At 46.5% G+C, this 21,301-nt stretch overlaps 1 protein-coding gene and 1 long non-coding RNA gene across 8 annotated transcripts in view; one reads left to right on the top strand and one right to left on the bottom strand.

Annotated features, from left to right (window-relative positions):
- FAM219A (family with sequence similarity 219 member A) overlaps positions 1–21,301 on the bottom strand; it is a 59,067-nt gene that overhangs the window by 5,265 nt on the left and 32,501 nt on the right. For 4 of the 7 annotated variants that reach the window (XM_050760847.1, XM_050760848.1, XM_050760849.1 and 1 more), the window contains exon 2: positions 2,376–2,475. In XM_050760847.1, coding sequence (XP_050616804.1) covers positions 2,376–2,475 — 100 coding nt within the window. The remainder of the gene's footprint in view (positions 1–2,375; positions 2,476–21,301) is intronic. The other 3 variants (XM_050760851.1, XM_050760852.1, XM_050760853.1) reach the window with 1 other exon arrangement.
- LOC126937449 (uncharacterized) lies at positions 3–21,231 on the top strand. The gene is made up of 3 exons (XR_007719728.1): positions 3–562; positions 7,825–7,940; positions 20,565–21,231. It is a non-coding gene; the product is annotated as an uncharacterized LOC126937449 (long non-coding RNA).

The following is a 21,301-nucleotide window of genomic DNA, read 5'->3' as shown; positions in this document are numbered from 1 at the left end:
AGGCTGGGGGAGCCCATTTGGCTACGCTGCCTGAGTGGTGCTCCTGACTCCTTTGCCAAGGTCTGAGTTCTCCAAGGTTCCAAAACCTACCAGGTTCATGGAGCTGGCCATCAGGTGACCCACTCCACTGCCTGGTATGAGACAACTGTTCCCAGAAGTAGCTGCCTGGGTCTTGGAGGAGTCCCATCTCCCTTCCCTACTCATCTCAATTAAAGCCCAGATCTAGGAAAAGGAACTGTTAGGTAGAGAGGGACACTAGGGAAAATGACTCATAAAATAACCAAATGCTCCAGAGGGTAAGGATGGGGAGGACCTTTACAGCTACTGTGACTCACTTTGAAACTTCCCCTGACCTCATGTCTCTGAATCTCTGTCTCCTACTCTTTGACCCTCTTTCTTTGCCACTGCTCATCTGATTCCAGTTTTTTCCCAGCTTCTTTCCAGCAGGTGGCAGCTGCCATTACCACTCTAGGCCTCTAGGGGGTGCAATTTGCCTTAAAGTTTCTGGCGGAACTTGGTGCAACTGGGACAATGCTGTGAATTTTCATGAGGAGCTTTGATGGTAATGTAATGGGGAGGAAAAAAGATGTGATTTTAAAACATGAAATTGTCTGAAATAGTGGTAAACAAGCAAACAATAAACTAGCAAAACCAAACTACAGACTACTATACAACCATTTAAAAGAATGAAGTCATTATATGCTGACATTAGAAGGAGCTCCAAGATTTAGGTGGTGGGAGAGGGAAGGCCAAGTTTCAGAAAATGTGCACAATATGACACCACTTATATTAAAATACAAAGTAAAACTACAAAAACTAAAAAGGCTTGGAATGGTTACCTCTTAGGAGGAGAATGTGATGGGGGAGAGTAAAGAAGTTATGCTTGTTAAAATACTTGTATTGTTACATTAAACAATAATAGGCTGGGCATAGTGGCTCATGCCTGTAATCTCAGCACTTTGAGAGGCCGAGGTGGGCGGATCACTTGAAGCCAGGAGTTCCAGACCAGCCTGGCCAATATGGTGAAAGCGTATCTTTACTAAACATATAAAAATTAGCTGGGCGTGGTGGTGTGCGCCTATAATCCAAGCTACTTGGGAGGCTGAGGTAGGAGAATCACTTGAATCGGGGAAGCAGAGGTTGCAGTGAGCCAGGATCACGCCACTGCAGTCCAGCCTGGACAACAGAGAGAGACTCTGTCTCAAAAAAAAAAAAAGAAAAAAAAAAAAAAAAAAAAAAAAGACCAACCCCGTCCCCCCAGTGAATAAAATTGGCTGCAGTTTTAATCTGATGTCCTAGGAATAGAAACAAATTCCAAGGAGAGAACTATTCTCGTTTAGAAAACACAGCTCGAGGGGCTCCCTGGATGTGGTCTGGAAGGAGAGAAGCAAGCAAGGTAAGAAAAAAAAAAATAGCAGTTGAATAATAAAAGTACAGGCCTCTGTGGAAAGGAAGGAGAAAGCTGTAGGGAAAGGACCCTTAGAACTAAGGAGGCATCAGTAATTGTTGGGCAGCTGGAGCCCGAGGAGGAGGATGGACAGGACGGTGGCCTGGATGGCAGAGGAGCTTGGAAGGATAATAATGACCTATATTTAATTGTAAACTCTTTCCTGTATGTCCTGTTTTGTAATTTCTCTTCAAGAAACCAAAGTTTTCATAAAAGTGTGTTATATACAGCAGCCGTGAGACAGTGAAACTTTGGTCCCTGAAGGGAGAGGGGCAGCACATGGGCTGAAGGGAGGGCAATGGTGGCAGGAGCTGTGGACAGTGGCCAGGAGCGAGGGGACTTCACAGGATCAGGCTGCACAGTAAACTGACTTTGGAGCGGACATGAGACAAAGCCACAAGGGAAATATGACCCGGAAAGAAAGGGAGATATTTGGGTTTTCTAAGAAACTAAGGGAAAAATCCCCCAAATAGGTGCCAACTGGGCCCAGAGATCTCTAGATGGGCTGAGGTTGTAATTGGGAGAAGCGCTCGGCTTCTAGGGTTGGAACTCTCATTCCTTTCTATACCTTAGACATAACAAGTAACACCCCACTTCTAAGGCAGCTTCCTCTCAGCCTGATCCAGTGTTTGATGGGACTTCCAAGTCCTCTCTCTAGGGTTCCATGAAAACCCTGCAGCTATCCCCCAGAATACCTGGAATGTCCTTGGCTTCAGAGATGCCTCTTAGAGTTTCAGGCTCCTGCAGAGAACTGTAATTGCCCTCTTTGCCTGCAGGAGACAAGGTGCCTGGCAGTGCCAATGACTTGAAGGCTTGAGTCTTGGAATCATCTAGGCTGAGCTGGTTTATTTGTGGCACCTCATTGTAGACCCAGCCCAGAGCATCTTGCCTACTCCCCACATCTCCCTCACCCCCCAGACACACTCACCCAGCTTCACTTGGAGCGGGGATGGTTTGTAATTCATGGCTACTGACTCACCCTCCCGGGCGTCACAGTCTCCGTCTGAGATGGAGGCGGCGGTTGGGTCCTGTGGGAAGAAAGCAGTAAGACAGAGTTGTTAGGGAGTGAAGACAGGGGGCTGCTCTCAGCCCTGAAACTAGCCTTCCTACCTGCCCTCTGGGCTTCTGTGAGCATTCACCACTCACAGCAGGCAGGGCATTCAGGGAGAGAGGGGCAGACCCATCTACTGTGGGACAAAAACACTGGGCTAGGTAGTAGAACCAAGGATCTGGGTTCCATGTACACCCAACTTGGTGTCTGTCCTCAAAGTCCTGTGTGGTCTAGCCTCCTCCAGAAAGCCCATCACGATTTCTTTAAACTCACAGGACTTCCTTCTCCTAATTCCCATACTAGTAGCCCTTCCCTTCAGGCCTTTCCTGTGTACTTGCTTGGCAAGGTCTTCCTAGGTTCTTGTGAGTTTAAGTCTGGGTTAAGGGGAGAGTAGGTGCTGTCTGAGATGGGTCATCTCCCTCTGTTTCCTAGTGCTGGACAGGTCCCTTCACAGGATCCAGAGAACTGACTGGCCAAGCCACACCAGCCTTCAAGGCTACCGCCACTGGACAAAAAATAGTTCTAATGAGGACTTCTCCAGTTCACAAATGACGCCTAAAGAGTGTCTCCTGGGAGAACCTGAAAAGTTGGTAGATATGGTAGATGAGAAGACAAATAATGACAAACCAGCAGGTGGCCAGTTAGTCTTTTGCTGCCCAGAGGGCAAAACACTTGATTCTACAGATGGCCAGGAAGATAGGAAAGCACAAATTCTGTGTATTGTCCTGTGTCTGGAACCTTTGACATCCTCTTCACTGCCCTCTTCACTAATCTCTAATTGGGCTGGGAACTGTGCTGTCCAGAGTCTTTTTTTTTTTGAGACGGAGTCTTGCTGTGTCGCCCAGGCTGGAGTGCAGTGGTGCAATCTTGGCTCACTATAACCTCCGCCTCCCAGCTTCAAGCGATTCTCCTGCCTCAGCCTCCTGAGCAGTTGGGACTACAGGTGCATGCCACCGTGCCCAGCTAATTTTTGTATTTTTAGTAAAGATGGGGTTTCACCATATTGGCCAGGCTGGTCTCGAACTCCTGACCTCATGATCTGCCTGCCTCAGCCTCCCAAAGTGCTAGGATTACAGGCATGAGCCACCATGCCCAGCTAAGAGTCCTTATCTAGCCTTGCCATCCCCTCCCAAACACCCTCCTCTGCTGCAAGATCCAGGGCCCTGGCCCAGCCTGCCTCAGTCAGTTGGAAGTGGCTGAAGTCATCCACATTCTCCCTGAGACTCTGAGGACCAACCACTGACGGGGGTGCTGCCATCCTAGTTGTCTTTGCATTTTAACCAGGGCCTGTAGAGTGCTAAGCCTAAGGTGTGAGGAGTGCAGAGGGGATCCAAGGCTGCTGCCTGTTCTGCCTCTGCGGATGCAGGGAGTAGACAGATGGGCATGTAGAATGCTGCCACGGTGTCAGGCCCAGTGATCTGAGTGTCTGCTGGTGACCCAGCAAGGGAAAGATATATAACCATTATGGTGGCTTCTGTTCCCTTTAAAATGAGGCAGTGGGAATGAAAACATGCTTGTCACTAAGGGGAAAGGGAAAAGTCTAGCAGGTTTCAGAGGGAAATCCTGGCCTTGTCTGTGTTCCTTCAGGCCATCCAGAGCACAAGACTCTGGGTGGGCAGAGTTTGCAAGTTCCTGAGGGCAAAACCTGTGCCTCCCTCCCCTGCTTTGATCTCTAGCCCTTAGCCTTGACTGAGTAGAAGAAGGGCAGAAGTCTTTGCTCAGAAAGACTGGGTGCCGCAGTGCCTGCATCTTGGGCAACTTCCCATGCTGCAAGTCCTTCATCCTCCCTGGCTCAGCAACCTCCTTGAGAGACTCATAGACAACACCTGTCCTGCACAGCCTTGGAGAAGCAAACCTCTACTGGCCCTGATGTGCCTCTCTGCAGCCAAAACAGCCTCTCAGCTGCTACCTGCAGGGGAGGTGGAGATGGAACAGCTGGGCTCTGGATTTCCTGTGGGCCACAGAAAGTGCTCACTGCAAAGCAGCCAGAGGGAAGGCTTTTTAAAGGGCAAATCCCATAAACATGCTGATAGGACCCTACCAGGGCAGCACTGGCACATTTCCAAGTCCCAAGTCACATTCCTTCACTTTTTTGGTAGCATTCGTCACATGTCACATATACCACATCCATTTGGAAAAGGCTTCCTCCCTTGGCTCATCTCTTGCCTCTCTATCATTTCTCTGTCCTCCCACAACCCTTTGCCTCCTCTGTAGGGTCCTGCCCTTGGCCCTCCTCTCGCTCCTTGGGGAGCCCTGATGTCTCCTATAGTTCTGATTGGCATTTTTATACTGAAGACTTCTAAATCTGTGGCATTTCAATCCTGCTTCTCCTCCTTAACCTTCCACCCCATCTATCACATGAGAGTGTTGGGCATCACCATCCTTTCCCTGGGGCTGATTTTTAAAAACACAAGCCCTTAGACGTTTGGGGCTAACTTTTTACTCGTCAGTGCAGATGAGTTAATCAAAGTTTCTTCTCTCAGTCTGGAGCTACTGGGTGTAAATGGTAACATGGGAGGTAGATTGCACAGGAAGGACAGGGCTAGGAAGCTGTTGAGCAACTCTGGTCACAGGGACCCACATGTGGTCCTTGAGGCCTACAGGGCAGTTCCCGGTGGTATTTGATCCTGAGTGAAACTGCCAGCTCCTCTGGACCACAACTCAGGAGGGGCCTGACCAGGTGGCAGAGCCCTAGGCTGACAGGTCCCATGCAAAGCCCACCATTCAGCATCTCCTCCTTGGATCACTATCCATGACAGAAGGCCACCTTCGTGGCAAGCACAAAGATCGCTGGCACTGTGCCTGCAAACATAAGCCTTTACTGTGAGCTTCCTCTATGTCTTCCCTTAGAAATGCAGCCAATGTACCACAACCGTCTCATGGCAATGTAATCAGGGAGATTAAATGTAAAATATTCATGAATATAAGTATCAGAAAAGACTCCAGGCAGAAGGAAGTGCCTGGCTCCAAGAAATCAGGGAGAATTTAAAGTGCCCCCCAAGGACATCTGAAGGCGTGAGCTAGATCCGGGAACTAGAGATTAACAAGATTATTAATAAACACTCAGCAGAGACAGACATTGAAATGCATCTCTAACAGCAAACCCTGTTTCTGCAATGCTTCAAATAAATTCTCCAAAGACTACAGAAATGATTAATAGCCCAGCCTCACTGTTTCTGGGACAGGATATATAGGCTAATGGCTAGTGCAAAGCCAATATAGCTAGAGGAAGGCAAAAGCATCAGAAGAATCCTTAGAATTATAATAGTTTGGTCCACTGATTTTCATTAAACTGTGTTCCCTGAGTGATTGTGAGGGGGAAGCTATAGAATGGGGGTCTGGCTTCCCTTTAATAAGAGTAGATTCACCTTTATTTCATTTATATATCAGCCTGTTGCAACATTTTGGTTGGAGAAAAGGTTCTATTTTTTTTAAAAGGTTAAAATCTTTTGATTTTAAATCTTTAAAAATGTTTTATTATGGAAATTATAACAAGTAGAGAAAATAATATAGTGAAATCATGGATACCTATCAACAGCTTCAACAAATACCAACTTATCACCCATTCTTTTTAAAAATGAGGTAACCTGGGCCGAGAGTAGAAGTGTCTTACCCAAGGTCAGTGATGGAGTCAATAACCTTTCAAAGCATGCAGGGAGGGACATAGGGAAGAGAACATGACTTGGGCTTGGAGCTAAAGACAGGCCCTCTGGGAGGCTGCTCCATTTTTGCAGGCCCAAGCATCAGTCTGCATATTAACCTCTTCCTTTGTCCCCCTGCCCCAGGGCTGTACCAACTCGTGAACTATCTTTAGCTGGCTGGCTTTAGCTGTTGGAGCTGTGGGTAGTGCAGCCAATACAATGGTAGGCTGGGACCCAAGAGATCCCAAATAAGCAGGATAAAATTGGGTGGGTAAAAAGGGAAACAAAGGAAAAAAACCAAAGTGTAGAACCTTCAAGGCTAATACCTGGAGTCTTAAGAAGGAGGATCTGGAGAAGCAGATGGAAGAGTCTGCTTTCCCGAATGACCTGCAGACCTTTACGGGCTACTCTGGTAGGACTCTGGGTGGCAAAAAAAGAAGACTTGTAGAGGATCTTGTAGTTCCTAATGTATGTATTCAGATCCATGAGCTTATCTGATTCTCCTCAGTACCCAGCAGACACGTGATTGCCTCCCCAACATTCAAATTATACTCCTCCACTGGGCAACAGACATATGGCTTGGATGGTCTGACCTCACTCTCAGTGCTAAGGGGATGCTCTGACTAAAGGAAGACAACCTACACAATCCCATTCTCCTTGCCACACAAACTGAAAGGAAGATTGTAATGGTTAAAAGCACAGACTCTGTAGCCAGAGTGCCTAGGTTCAAATTCCAGCTCCTCTAGTTAGTAGCTGTAAGATCTGGGTTTCAGCTTCCTCATCTGTAAATGGGACCAACACTAATACCTAGGTCAAGGGTTCTTGTGAGGATAAAAGGAGTTAGTATGTATTAAGCAGTTAGAATAGTCCTTAGCATAGTATACCTTGAGTACTATATCCACGTTAACTATAAAGATATCGCTATTACAGGTTCAGTGAGGAATACACTATCATGGTCAGTGTGCCCTGGGAGCGGCTGGCCTGCAGCTGCAGCCCTGACACCACATAGGTTGGAACCTGGCTTATATATGGAGGTATCTGTAGAAAAGGTGTGCCCGGCTCCTTAGGGTGATGAAAGGCCTGGCCACAGGGCACCCTGTTTCCTCTCTTCCCTCACTCCAGCATGATACAATTCTTTCATTTATTTAATGATGGTAGGGCTCACAAATACAAATAGAAAAGAGTCACAGCTGGGCATGCTGGCATGCACCTGTAGTCCTGGCTACATGAGGCTGAGGCAGGAGGATCATTTAAACCCAGGAGTTCAAGTCCAGTCTGGGCAACATATTGACATATTGAGACCCTGTCTTTAAAAATAAAAATAAAAAATAAAGAAAACAGTTCATCTTTAAGAAGCTCCCAATAATTATTAATAAACATAACCAAGAGCCATATAAAAGTAGAGGGAATGGGACAAAGGGAGGGTGGTCAAAGGAGACACTTGAAAAGATCTTAAAACATTAGGTCACCAGTTAGTTTAAGAGCGAGGAGTAAGGACATTCAGGGAACATGTGAAAAGTCTCAGAAGCACAAAACTAGCCTAGTACATTCGAGGAATGGTCGGCATTTTGCTATAGTTGAAGCTTAGAAGGTATGGTGAAAAGTTGCAGGAAATCAAGTTGGTGGTGTCAGGAGGGAACTCAGATCATGCTGGAATGTGGGCTTTGATTTTTTTCTTTACTCAGAAGACGATGGGGAGCCAATGAAGCCTTAAGAAGGGAGTAACATGTTCAGATTCGAGATGGAAAAGGACCCTCCGACAGCCATGTGCAAGACGAGTGGGAAGGGAGTGAGACTGGAGGTAAGGATAATTAGGAAACTCCCGCAACAATGCTAGCAAGAGATAACAGGGGCCTGAACCAAGCAGCAGCAGAAGATAAAAGGACAGAAAGGAAGATGTCAAAAAAGAGTAGAATTGGCAGGCTTCTGATATAAAATGTAAAACAAAGGGTCTGGACATTCCTAGTTTTCTGGCTGGAGTTAATTGGGAAGAGTATTAATTTTTTTTTTTTTTTTTTTTTTTTTTTTTTGAGACAGAGTCTCACTCAGTCGCCCAGGCTGGAGTGCAGTGGCATGATCTCTGCTCACTGCAAGCTCCACCTCCCGGGTTCATGCCATTCTCCTGCCTCAGCCTCCTGAGTAGCTGGGACTACAGGCGCCTGCCACCATGCCTGGCTAATTTTTTTTTTCGTATTTTCAGTAGAGACGGGGTTTCACCATGTTAGCCAGGATGGTCTCGATTTCCTGACCTCGTGATCCGCCCGCCTCGGCCTCCCAAAGTGCTGCGATTACAGGCGTGAGCCACTGCACCTGGCCTAGAGTACTAATTATTAAGACAAGTTATTAAATGCAGAAGAAGGCACAACTGCATTGCTAGGGAAAAATCAGATGAGTTCATTTGGGAACATGTTGAATTTTGAGGTGTCTTTTGGATGATGATATCACTAGTTGGTAGGATTTGAAGTGTGGGAGCTCAGAAAATAGGTGTGGGTTGGTGGTGATGTAAGTTACAGTGAAGAATAAGCTCTCTCAGAATGAGCAGAGTGAAAAAAAAACCAAGGGTGAAGTTCTGGGAAATATCCAACCTTAGGTAATGAATGGAGGAAGGAGACTGGGTAGGAGCAGAGAGGAATGTAAGAGTAGAACTAGGAACCATTCAAGTAGAGTTTCAAGGTGCAAGAAATCAACAGTGTCAAATAAGCAGATGGGTCCATAAGATAAAGACAAAATGTAGAAATAAAAAAGTCATAGGTAATCTCAGTGAACACAATTTTAGCTGAAGAGTAGAAACAGAGCCCAGATGACAGGGGATTTAGGAGAGAACAGGAGATGAAGAAGCAGACAGAGCGAGCACAGGCTGTTCTTTAAAGGAGCAAGACTGAGAAGGGAAGGAATGAGAATGGGTGGCAGCCAGAGGGAGCTTTCAATTTCTAGGATTTCTTTATAGCTAGGGAAAACTAGACCTGTCCTAGACTGAGGGGAAGGAAGCTGTGTAGAAAAGGAGATGTTTGAGGGGGCATGGTCTTTGAGGAATCATGAGCAGATGGAGCCAGAACTTTGGACCATAGGAGGGAGTCTCCTTAACAAAACAGAAGGGAGGTAAGGAAGGTGAGGTGAGGAGGAGAGGAAAAAAGGAAGGGAGGTGGCAGATTCAGATAACATGGAGGCAGAAAGGGGGTAGAAAGTTAGGGGAGCTCCTTCCTAAAAAAACTCATTAGCAAAAGGAAAAAGGTGAACACTAAGGGGTTGGGGGAAAAGGACTATTTGGTGGCTGGCCAGAGTGGAAGGAGATCAGACTGCCTGGGCTCTCAGCTACAATCCTCATCTTTCACCCACCCACGATCCAGTCCTGAGGATGAAAGGCGCTCTCCGTGGTGCTGAACAATCTTGCCATTGTCTTGTGGACTGAATATAATCCAGGGTAGAGACATGATTCAATATCAGCCTTCCCAAGAAGAGAAAGTGACCTCTGTTCTCACCTCCAAGTACTAATTATCAGGAATATGAAAATGGAAATGGACTTAGAGTGAGGTATGAAGAAGCAAAGCGCTCATACCAATACTATCTAACCATTCTTCACAGAACACAGAATAATTTTCCTTTAGTTTTAAGGTTAATTGGGGGAGGCAGTTCTGAGTTGGAGAATTCTGGAAGGCTACTTCTGGAATAAAGTCATGTCTGTACCTGTTTATTTTCCCTGGATAATAGCAGGAGGCAGGATAGACAGAAAAGCAGAAAACAGAAATCAGGGCCAGGAAGGATGGTGCTGTTAAGAAATGGGAAGTCAGGGAAGGTCTGTGGCTCAGCCCACTCTCTGACAAGTAGGCACAGTAAAATAGAGCATCAAAGACCAGCTGTGTTATCACAAATTTATCCAGAGGTCAGCTGAGAAACTACTTAGAGCTGTGGTCTTCCTGTTCAGGGCTATTCCATTCCAAAACATCTCATGGCAGTGTGTAGAAATAAACATGTTTAGATATCAAATTTTAGAGGGAGATCCAGCTAATATAACTTAACTTCACTAAATGCTCATCGTTGGGTAGAAATCTTGCCTCTGGTCCAAGAATAGTTAGTAGCAATCTATGCATTAGTTAGATGGCTCTACTTCCCTGCAGAGGGCTGTCCATTCAGCCTAAGGCATTCCCATCTTCTCTGACTCAACACCTCAACATATAAGTCATCTGGCCAGTGACAGCTCTTACTCTGCAGTATGACCTGAAGTCATACCTCAACACATTGGCCATTTCTGAATCCCACTGTTGGGCAGCTCCTGTTTTTGTTCCCCATCTCCCTTTCTCCAAGTTTTCTCCAGGCACTGCCTGCAAAGCCAGGCAATTGGCCAGGACTTAGATCTTTTTGGGACATATTAAGATCCTTAGGGGATAGGTGCAGCAAGCCACCATGGCACATGTATACCTATGTAACAAACCTGCACATTCTGCACATGTGTCCCAGAACTTAAAGTAAAATTAAATTAAATTAAATTAAAAGGTCCTTAGGGATCCCACTTACAGGGAAAGACAAAGACTTTTGATAGGGATAAGGTCTTTGTGGGAGATCTAGAGGAGAATCAGGGGAACATAATGGAGAGGATCTCTCCAAGTGTTAGTGGGTCTTACAAATAGAGGGAGAACAGAAAATCTGGAGAGAAAGTTTGTGAAGCCTATATTTAGGAGAGAAGGCAGAGAATCCTGGCTGGCTCAGGGAGGCTTCTCTTATCAGTTTAAATCTCCCAAATCTTCTACGTTTTTCTCTAACGGAAGTCCCAATTCAAACAAAGTCAACACACTGAGTGTCCACTCTCCAGCTCTGGACTATAAGCTGGCAGTAGAATGCAGAAGAGGAAAGCATCTTTCCTCTTTCTTTTCTTTTCTTTGTTTCCTTCTTTCTTTTTCTTTTAGTTTTTTAGAGACAGGGTCTCACTCTGTCATCCAGGCTGGAGTGCAGTAGTGCTGTCATAGCTCACTGTAACCTTGACCTCCTGGGCTCAAGTGACCTCTTACCTCTGCCCCCTGAGTAACTACAACTGTAGGCACACACAACCACTATGCCTGACTAATTTTTTTTTTCTTTAGAGAGAGGATCTCACTATGATGCCCAAGTTGGGAAAGCACTTTCTTTCTACACACACTTCTGCAGAGCATTTGCATTTTGGGGTATAGTCAAGTTCACCAGAAAGAAATAGAAAGGATTATCATGCTCGGGCTAGAGTTTGGGTCTCCAGGCCGGGCGCGGTGGCTCAAGCCTGTAATCCCAGCACTTTGGGAGGCCGAGACGGGCGGATCACGAGGTCAGGAGATCGAGACCATCCTGGCTAACACGGTGAAACCCCGTCTCTACTACAAAATACAAAAAAACTAGCTGGGCGAGGTGGCGGGCGCCTGTAGTCCCAGCTACTCGGGAGGCTGAGGCAGGAGAATGGCATAAACCTGGGAGACAGAGCTTGCAGTGAGCTGAGATCCGGCCACTGTACTCCAGCCTGGGTGACAGAGCGAGACTCCGTCTCAAAAAAAAAAAATAAATAAAAAAAATAAAAATAGAGTTTGGGTCTCCAACTGGTCTTGGGAGTCGCTGAGGATTTTCTGACTCCTTAAACAGCTGCTAGTATAGAATTCATTACCAAAAGTAAGCACCGCCAAGCCTTAGTATCTTGAATGGTATCTGTCACTGGGACAACCAAAACGGAGGAGGGTGTTACTGCCCCCAGGCCTAGTAACAACTGTAGCTATGAAAAGTTTTATAGATTTCTCTACTATAAAGTGATACATGCTAAAATTTTTAAAAATCACCTTTAGTTTCACTACCTTGAGAAAAACACTTGTTAATGTTCTACTGTATCAGAGCCTTTTGCGTATGCTACAGCAGCAACACTCTGGAGCTTCCCTTCCTTCTTTGGGAGTTGGTGCTGTTCTCATCTTCATGGTCATAGGAATGAGCCTCCAGGAACTATGCTGGTTCTATGTGATTCCACCCCTTTGGATATATGCCTGGATGAGGCAGAGCAAATCAGTCTCCCCCAGAATCGGGAAGTGGGACTTAAATGGAGATGTAAAGTTCAAGACTATGGACTGCGTAACAGAGAGAGCCATTGGGGAGGAAAACAAGAATACAGCTGATGTTCAGAAAGAAGTAAACACAAGAGATGGTGAGAGTGCTCCCTAGGTTTCAGGCTCTGGTTCTAGAGCCTGCCTTACCCATCCAAAGCCTGACTTCATGCTGTGCTTAGGCATTAAAAGAAACCCAGCCTAGGCAAGATAGCGAGATGGTGACTCTCCAAAAAGACAAAAAATTAGCCAGGTGTGGTGGCGCACACCTGTAGCCCCAGCTACTCAGAAGGCTGAGGTGGGAGGATCGCCTGAGCCCAGGAGGTTGAGGCTGGAGTGAGCCATGATTGTGCCACTGCATTCCAGCCTGAGTGACAGAGTGAAATCCTGAGAAAGAAAAGAAAAAAGAAAAGAAAAGAGAAAAGAAAAAAAAAGAAAAGAGAGAGAAAAGAAAGAAACCCTAGTGTCTTCATAGTCTATTCTCTTTCTTAGCTTCGACTTGGATTTTTTATTTTGTTACTGTAATCAGAGAGTAGCAACTAATACATGTGTATAGAACAACGTTTAAAGAGCGTTTAAAGAACACGGCCTATTTTGTGGCCGGGTGCTGTGGTTCACACCTGTAATCCCAGCACTTTGGGAGGCCAAGGCAGGAGGATCACTTGAGGCCAGGAGTTCGAGACCAGCTTGGCCAACGTGGCAAAACCCCTTCTCTACTAAAAAATATAAAAATTAGCTGGGTGTGGCGGGGTGCTGAGGCACGAGAATCACTTGACCCTGGGAGGTGGAGGTTGCAGTGAGCCAAGATTATGCCACTGGATTCCAGTCTGGGCAACAGCCTGGAGATTCCGTCTCAAAAAAAAAAAAGTATTATATTTTGCATTTCTGTATTTTTAAAATTAGTATCAGAACATAGTCAGCTCAGCTCTCCATCTTTTTTTTTTTTTTTTTTTTTTTTTTTTTTTTTTTTTTTTTTTACAGAGGCAGGGTCTTTCTTGTTGCTCAGGATGGAGTGCACTGGCTATTCACAGGCACAGTCATAGCTCACTACAGCCTTGAACTCCTGGACTCAAGTGATCCTACTACTTCAGCTTCCTGAGTATCTGGGATTACAGGTACATGCCACTGCACCTAGCTTTATATTATTCTTCCTTTTCTTTTTTTTTTTTTTTTTTTTTTTTTTGAGTCAGAGTCTTGTTCTGTTGCCCAGGCTGGAGTGAAGTGGTGTGATCTTGGCTCACTGCCTCAGCCTCCCAAGTAGATGGGATTACAGGCGTGTGCCACCATATCTGGCTAATTTTTGTATTTTTAGTAGAGACAGGGTTTTGCCATGTTGGCCAGGCTGGTTTCGAACTCGTGGCCTCAAGTGATCCTCCTGCCTCTGTCTCCCAAAGTGCTGGGATTACAGGTGTGAGCCACCATGCCCAGCCCCTAGCTTTATATTCTTACATAGTTTTTGTAACTATTAGTTTAATGGCTGCATAATATCCATAGAGAGGATGTATAGTAACTTTGTAACCATTCATTCATTTTTGACATTCAAGTTGTTTGCAACTTTTCACTATTATAGATAATGCTACACTGAAATCCACGTATGTTTACATTTAGGATCATTTCCTAAATAAAGTAGATTACTCAGTAAAAAAATGAGTGCTTTTAGGTTTCTTGATAGATATTGCCAAAATGCTTTCCCAAAGGATTGTTCCAATTTACAATGCCTCCAGTCATGACTGAGAGTATAGCTGGTTTTTAATGCTTTATTTTTCACTGTGTGCCAGGGAATTTCAGGTCATCACATTTACCCATTATCTTCCATGAGAGCTCTGTTCCAGTCCTCATTTACCTGGTTCCCTCTGGGGAATCTTCTTTCATAGAACAGAATTTCCTCTGGGCATCACCTGCCAGACAAAATACTCCTGACTTGAGGCCACCAATTAAGAACGAAAGGAGGGAAGACTCTTACACTGCAGATTGGGAAGGGCTTTAAGTGGAGCACCGGTGCTGCCTGGCAACTGGGCACTGTGCTTTAGCCAGTCCTCCCCTGTGCCAGCATATCAGCTGTAGGAACCGTGATGGTAATTGCAGAGCTAGAAAGCAAATCTCACAGAGCGTCTCCCTTGCTTTTAGATGTGGGGTGGGAGAATTAACCAAAATGGCTCTGGAGTTACCCCAGCTAGGGCAGCAACTCCCATTACCTTACCTATTATTTAGTTTTCAGAAGTAGCTACTCAGGAACAGGGAGAGAAAAGGATGGTGAAAGTATGAAGCTGGTAGTGAGATGGCAAAAAAAAAAGGATTTGTTTTTGACATGAAGAGACAGGGGGCCAGTGAATTTTTAAAAAGATGATTTAGAATCCTGCTCTGCTTCTTCATGGTTAGACAAGACTGATGTCTTAGATTGATGCTCTGCTATTCATTCGTATTACCATTCACCAGGAAACCCCGTCATCAAAAAGCCTTCATTTGGGAGATAGGATAAATACCTCAACTCGGGGATACTCACTGTAGCTATGGCTTGGGGGAAGCCTGTGCACAAGGGCCTAAGGGCCAAGCCTCATGACCCAGGAGGTAGGTGCCAGAGTCATAAGTGGAGAAGGCTTACTTCCTTCTGGGAGGACTGGCTTAGCCTACTCCTGACCCTCATCCCCTGAGCCACATGTTGAGGAGGCTCCTGCCTTACCCTTAGACCAGTTTAAGACATAGGTCTCGGCCTATGTCAAGTCTTGTGACCTACAAGGTCTTTGAACCCCACATTACCCTCGCCTCCCCCATTTCAATCTCTTTAGGGAAAGATCACCTAATTTAATGGAGAAAGGGGTTAAGGTACAAAGTTCTTTAAAAATAGATCTACAATGGTTAAAATTGGCCAGATGCAGTGGCTCACGCCTGCAATCCCAGCACTTTGGGAGGCCGAGGTGGGTGGATCACTTGAGGCCAGGAGTTTGAGACCAGCCTGGCCAACACGGCGAAACCCTGTCTCTACCGAAAACACACACAAAAAATTAGCCAGGTGTGGTGTTGCACACCTGTTATCCCAACTACTCAGGAGGCTGAGGTAGGAGAATCTCTTGAATCTGGGAGGCAGAGGTTGCAGTGAGCCAAGATTGCACCACTGCACTCCAGCTTGGGTGATAGAGCAAGACTCTGTCACAAACAAACAAACAAACAAAAAAAGCCCCATGATGGTTAAAATGGTAACTTTTATGTTATGCATATTCTAATACAATTTTTTAAAAAAGATTGAGAAGCAGGACCTAGGCAGAAAAATAAGAAGGTGTGTGGTGGGCAGTGGGGAGAAGGCAGTCCCTTCCCTTTTCATATTCAGATTCAGACAACACAGACTTTTGGGGATGAGGCCTTTCATAGGAGAGGGAAAATTATTCTAAGAACAGGGGAGTTGGAGGGGGCTGGGGATTTGGGGTTGGGTTTCTGGGGGCTTTCTACTTGAGGTGCCCCTTAGACAGGGCCCAGAGGACAGAAAGATGGAAAGGTTGTTCAAGGTTAACAGAGCTTTAGGGAGCATGGTCCAGAGGATCTTTCAGTTTCCTTCTAGAATATGGATTCCAGTTCTTCAAGGTAAGGGAGGAGGCACAGACATGGAGGAGAATGCTGCCCAGGAATCAGTACAGGACATGTGGTTGGAGACTCCTTGAGAGCCCCACACGTGGTAGGAAGCAGAAGCAGAAATGCCAGCAGACACTGACATTTGTCTGGGCCAGATTGACTTGTGGATCCTTCTCTGAATCTTGGCCCCAAATCTCACTTAAAGCTTTTTAGTAAGCTTCGTTTACTCAAGGAACTGAGCTTGGCCTGCACTGGTTCATAAATCTTTGGGGCTCCTTGATTTCCCAGGAAAGCAAAGTAATTGGCAGAGTCTATGGGATTTCTTCCCTCTGGCCTTGGAAGAATAAGGACCAACTTGTCTGCAAGGGACAACGGACTTGGAGGGCTGGTATCAAACAGCTTTTCCCCTCTGTGGCATTTCCTATCGCTTCCCTTCCTCTCCTTTTTAGCTTGTTCTAAGTCTGTAACCCCAATTATGCCTGGCAGGCACTACTCTTTGCCCACAAAGATAATTTGCAGCTCTGAAGCTCAGCTCTCTAGTCAGAGCAGTCTCCTAGTCTTTCCTTTTTGTCATCTCAATAATTAAACATTGGTGAACTCACCACTTGTTTGGAACTTTGATAATCACTGAACACCAACAAGGGAGAAGGCACAGTGTACACTGGGGAGGGAAAAACACCAAGCCCTAGTTCTTGCCAAGAAGAATTTAAAAGTGTGGAGATGACAGGCACACACATCAGCCTATTTAAGGAAGAGAGAGGAACAGCAGAGGCAGGAATGCATGGAGGGTGGTAGGAGCACAGAGGAGAGCGATAATGATAGCGATATTATCTTCTCTGACATAGAGACTGGGCCTGGGCAGGAGCTGGGTTAAAGCGGAGACATGGCTATTGGTCACTGGGCACTTTGGCAGAGGGTTTAAAGCAACTACTGGTGAAGCTCATCCCTGGGGACTAGGACTCTACCCTTATGACTTTTTGTTGCTGCTGATGTAGCTCCTACCCTGCCACAGGGCACTCACTTACCCCCCACCTCATTTTCGGGGGGTCAGTTGCAGCAGGGCCTTTTCCTTTACCATTGAGATAAACAGATGACCCAAGGGAAGGGTCAAGAGGCTCTAGGTTGGTGGCTGGAAAGGGTTTTTATTAAGAAGGCAATCAGGGACTGAGAGTCCTGTCCTAAGAGTGCTTAAGAAAGAGAAAGGCCAGGCATGGTGGCTCATGAGCCTGTAATCTCAGCACTTCAGGAGGCTGAGGCAGGAGGACTGCTTGAGCCCAGGAGTTCAAGACTAGCCTGGGCAACAAAGTGAGACCCCATCTCTACAAAAAAGAAAAAAACACTTAGCCGGGTGTGGTAGCATGTGCTTGTGGTCCCAGTTACTTGGGAACCTGAGGCAAGAGGATCACTTGAGAGTGGGAAGTTGAGGCTGCAGTGAGCTGTGATCACACCACTCACTCCAGCCTGGGTGACAGAGTAAGACTGTGTGTGTGTGTTTGTGTGTGTATGTGTGTGTGTGTGAGAGAGAGAGAGAGAGAGAGTGCACACAAGAGAGCGAGAGAGAGAGAATGGCTCTGCTGAAACAAATCTTTTTTTTTTTTGAAACTGAGTCTGGCTCTGTTGAGGCTGGAGAGTGGCCGGATCTCAGCTCACTGGCTCTGCTGAGTAACACAAACCTCGCCCGGCTAGTTTTTTTTTTTTTTTTTTTTTTTTTGAGACGGAGTCTCGCTCTGTCGCCCAGCCCAGGCTGGAGTGCAGTGGCGCGATCTCAGCTCACTGCAAGCTCCGCCTCCCGGGTTACGCCATTCTCCTGCCTCAGCCTCCCCTGGGACTACAGGCGAGCCCGGCTAATTTTTTGTATTTTTAGTAGAGACGGGGTTTCACCGTGGTCCGACACCTTGTGATCCGCCGCCCCTCGGCCTCCCAAAGTGCTGGGATTACAGGCGTGAGCCACCGCGCCCGGCTAGTTTTTCATATTTTTTAGTAGAGATGGGGTTTCACCGTGTTAGCCAGGATTGTCTCGATCTCCTGACCTCATGATCCGCCTGTCTCGGCCTCCCAAAGTGCTGGGATTACAGGCTTGAGCCACCGCGCCCAGCCTGAAACAAATTTTTGCTGCACCCAACCAAGCCTAGGGCCTGCAGTCACTCTCACAAGGCCTGCTCTGTGCAGCACGGAGGTCAGGGCTGAGGGGCCCATAGAGGCTTGGGGGCCAGCCTGGGGTCAAGCAGGTCAGAGAGGGGAAGAGGAGGATTAACCCTACTTATGAACTCCCATCTGAGTCTCCCAAGCAAGAACGTTCATGTGTGTGTTATAGGGGTGCACATGTGCCAGCTGGGGGTACAGAGGTGAGGAGGGGAGACTGTAGCCTAACACCAGCTCAGGGTATGTTTTTAGGGGTGAGGCTAGCCAGTTGCTGGTTATGCATCTCCTTGGAAAACAATACTCAACTGCTAAGCTAGATGGTCCTAGGGTCCTTGCAGGAGTGTCTCTACAGGCTTAGGGCAGTAGAGAGCCTTTCCCTGCCCACCTGTCACTCTCTGGCTGGTGCAGTGACACTCACTGGCTAACATACTCAAGGCATCAATAGGAAGGGGTACCACCTCGTACTCAAGGCATCGATAGGAAGGAGCCCTGAAACAGCAAATGACCAATGCCTCCCAAAGAGCCCCCTACAGCTCTACAAATCACATCTCTGAGGACACTTCTTCTTTTCTGAGTACACCCCCCTGCCACAGCCTCCCCCACCCCCATACAACCTCTACCTCTTTTAGACAACTGACACACCTGCACTGCCTCAACCCTCTACCCCTGCTGAACCCATCTGTGCCCCTAGGACAGTGTTTCTTAATATATTAATGTACAGATAAATCATCTGGGCATATTATTTAAATGCAGATTCTGATTCAGTAAGTCTGGAACCTGAATTGTCAGCATTTCATATTAGCTCCCAGGTGGTACCAATGCTGTTAATACAGGGACCACACTTGGAATAGTGTGGCTCTAGGCCAGCCTCTCTATGCCCACACCATTCCCAGGCAGCTTATCAAAGAGCCCTCCACCCTGACCTTAACCTGGTTACATTTCTAGTGGCAAGAGGGAACAATAGTCTGGGAAGGGAAGAGAGGAGAGGAGGGACTTCTCAAAGCTCACATTGGGAAGGCAGCTGTGCTAAGAACTCTGGCTGGACCCAGGCAGGGAGTTGTTTGGAACAATTTAGCCCAGGTGTAGTTCTTCCAAAACTCATCCAATCATTTAGTTAATGTTGCTTAAATACCTGCCAGAGGTACGGCCATGGTGCTAGGTGCTTTATCTATATTATGTCATTGAATCCTCCCCAAAACCACATAAGGCAAATATCATTTTCATTTTAAAATTGAAGAACTAGGTTGCATAAAGTAATATGTCCAAAGTCACACCTTGTAGGCAATTTGAATCTAATTTACTCATCTCTCTTACCCCAGCCCCTTCTCAGAGACTTAGATAAAATCATGAGATTAACAACGCACCAGAACTTACACCTCTCTAGGACTGTTGTCTTGCAAAGCAGTCACTCGGAAGGCTAGTACCTAGTCCAATCATGTCTCTAGAGCTCAACACACACTTATAGCCCCTCTTTAGAAAATAGCATGGGTGCTTTCTGATCACAAGCCTCCTGCTCAGTGAGTTCTCCACAGGAAGGAAATATTGGTGCCACTGAAGCAGTCAATAGCTCAAGATGAAGACAGAGACTGGCAGGAAGCAGCAAGAAAGAAAATGCATTGGAAACTGAGAATGGTGAGCCCAGGAGACAAAAGAAGAGGGCAGTGCAAGAAAAGGAGGTGAAAGGGGCCTTAGCCACCAAATTCAGTTCTGGTCGTACATTTTAAGGGCATCTATATTCTAGGCACTGTCCTGGGTTCTGGACATATAAAAATAATGTGGGCTGGGTGTGGTGGCTCACACCTGTAATCCCAGCACTTTGGAAGGCCGAAGTGGGAGGATTGCTTGAGCCCAGGAGTTTGAGATCAGCCTGGGCAACATAGTAGGACCCCATTTCTACAGAAAAATTAAAGAAAATTAGCCAGGCATGGTGGCAGGTGTCTGTAGTCCTAGCTACTCAGAAGGCTGAGGTGGGAGGATCACTTGAGCCTGGGAGGTTGAGATTGTAGTGAGCCATGATTGCACAGAGCGACAGAGTGAGGCCCCTTCTTCTAAATAATAACAACAATAATAAGGTCCCTGCCCATGAAGAGCTCATAAGCCAGTGAGGGAAACAAGTGAATAAGCAGATAATTTTAATAAAAGTAAGCAGAAGACTGACAGCCATGGTCAGAGGGGTAGTAACGAAGGAGAGATCAAAGTCATGGCTGTCTGGGAAAGGCAGAGTTTTTAGAAGAATAATATAAGACAGAGGAACCAGAACCAGAGTCCTAGAGGGGCTCTTGTATGATAAGAGAGACTGGAAAATAGTTGAGGCCAGGGCAAAGAACCAGCAGAGAATGGCCAGCTGTCTGAAGGACTCAAGATGCTGTTCTCAGGCTTGCTGATATTTCAGCAAAAACTTATTTTGTTCTAAGAAAAATTGTGGGTCTGATTCTTGTGAGGCTTGCAAGTCCCCACAGAGAGACGTTCTCTAGTAGAAAAGTCCAGTCACAGTCCAGAGATCATGGTACATCTGCTATTTTTTAGGAAGTGTGGGCAAGGGGTGGGCTGAAGGAAAGGGAGGCTGACCAGGGCTTGGCCAATCTAGAGGTAATAGTAAGCAGTTGGGTGGGTAGTCGCCCCAAATTCAGGCTGCCCCAGAGTCCTCTAACTTAGTTTTGGCCTATCTTCCCCAGGCTATGACAAAAAGCAGCAAAGATCCTTGACTTCTAGTCCTCGAGGCAGGGGGCCAAAGCCAACATGGACCTACCAGGAGTGGCCTGAGAATCCAGAACACAGAGAGAAGCAGCCTGCATTGCGATTTTCCCAGAACCCACAACACTTGTTCCACTAACAGTGAACATCCAGAGAGAGACTCAACCATGGAACCTATACTCTGATATGTGGTGATCATTCTTTCTTACCTTTTCATTTTTTGAAATAGGGTCTCACTCTGTCATTCAGGCTGGAGTGCAATGGCACGTCTCAGGTCACTGCAATCTCCACCTCAGCTCAAGCAACCTGCCACCTTAGCCTCCCGAGTAACTAGGACTACTGGTGCGTACCACCACACCTAGCTAATTTTTTGTATTTTTGGTAGAGACGGGGTTTTGCCATGTTGCCCAGGCTGGTCTCGAACTCCTGAGCTCAAGCAATCCACCCACCTCGGCCTCCCAAAGTGCTGGAATTACAGGCATGAGCCACCATGCCCAGCCCTTTCTCACTTTTATTATTATTATTCCTCATGCCTAGTCAAAACTTTTTCACATTTAAAACCTTCAGTAATAGTTTTCTGTAAAAATAAACAAATGAGGCTGGGCGCAGTGGCTCACACCTGTAATCTCAGCACTTTGGCAGACCAAGGCAGGCGGATCACCTGAGGTCAGGAGTTTGAGACCAGCCTGGTCAACATGGTGAAACCCCGTCTCTACTA

This window comes from Macaca thibetana, chromosome 15 (assembly GCF_024542745.1).
Source record: "Macaca thibetana thibetana isolate TM-01 chromosome 15, ASM2454274v1, whole genome shotgun sequence".
NCBI classification, from domain to species: domain Eukaryota; kingdom Metazoa; phylum Chordata; class Mammalia; order Primates; family Cercopithecidae; genus Macaca; species Macaca thibetana.
The sequence above is the reverse complement of the archived record's forward strand: the minus strand, read 5'-3'. Positions and strand labels throughout refer to the sequence as shown.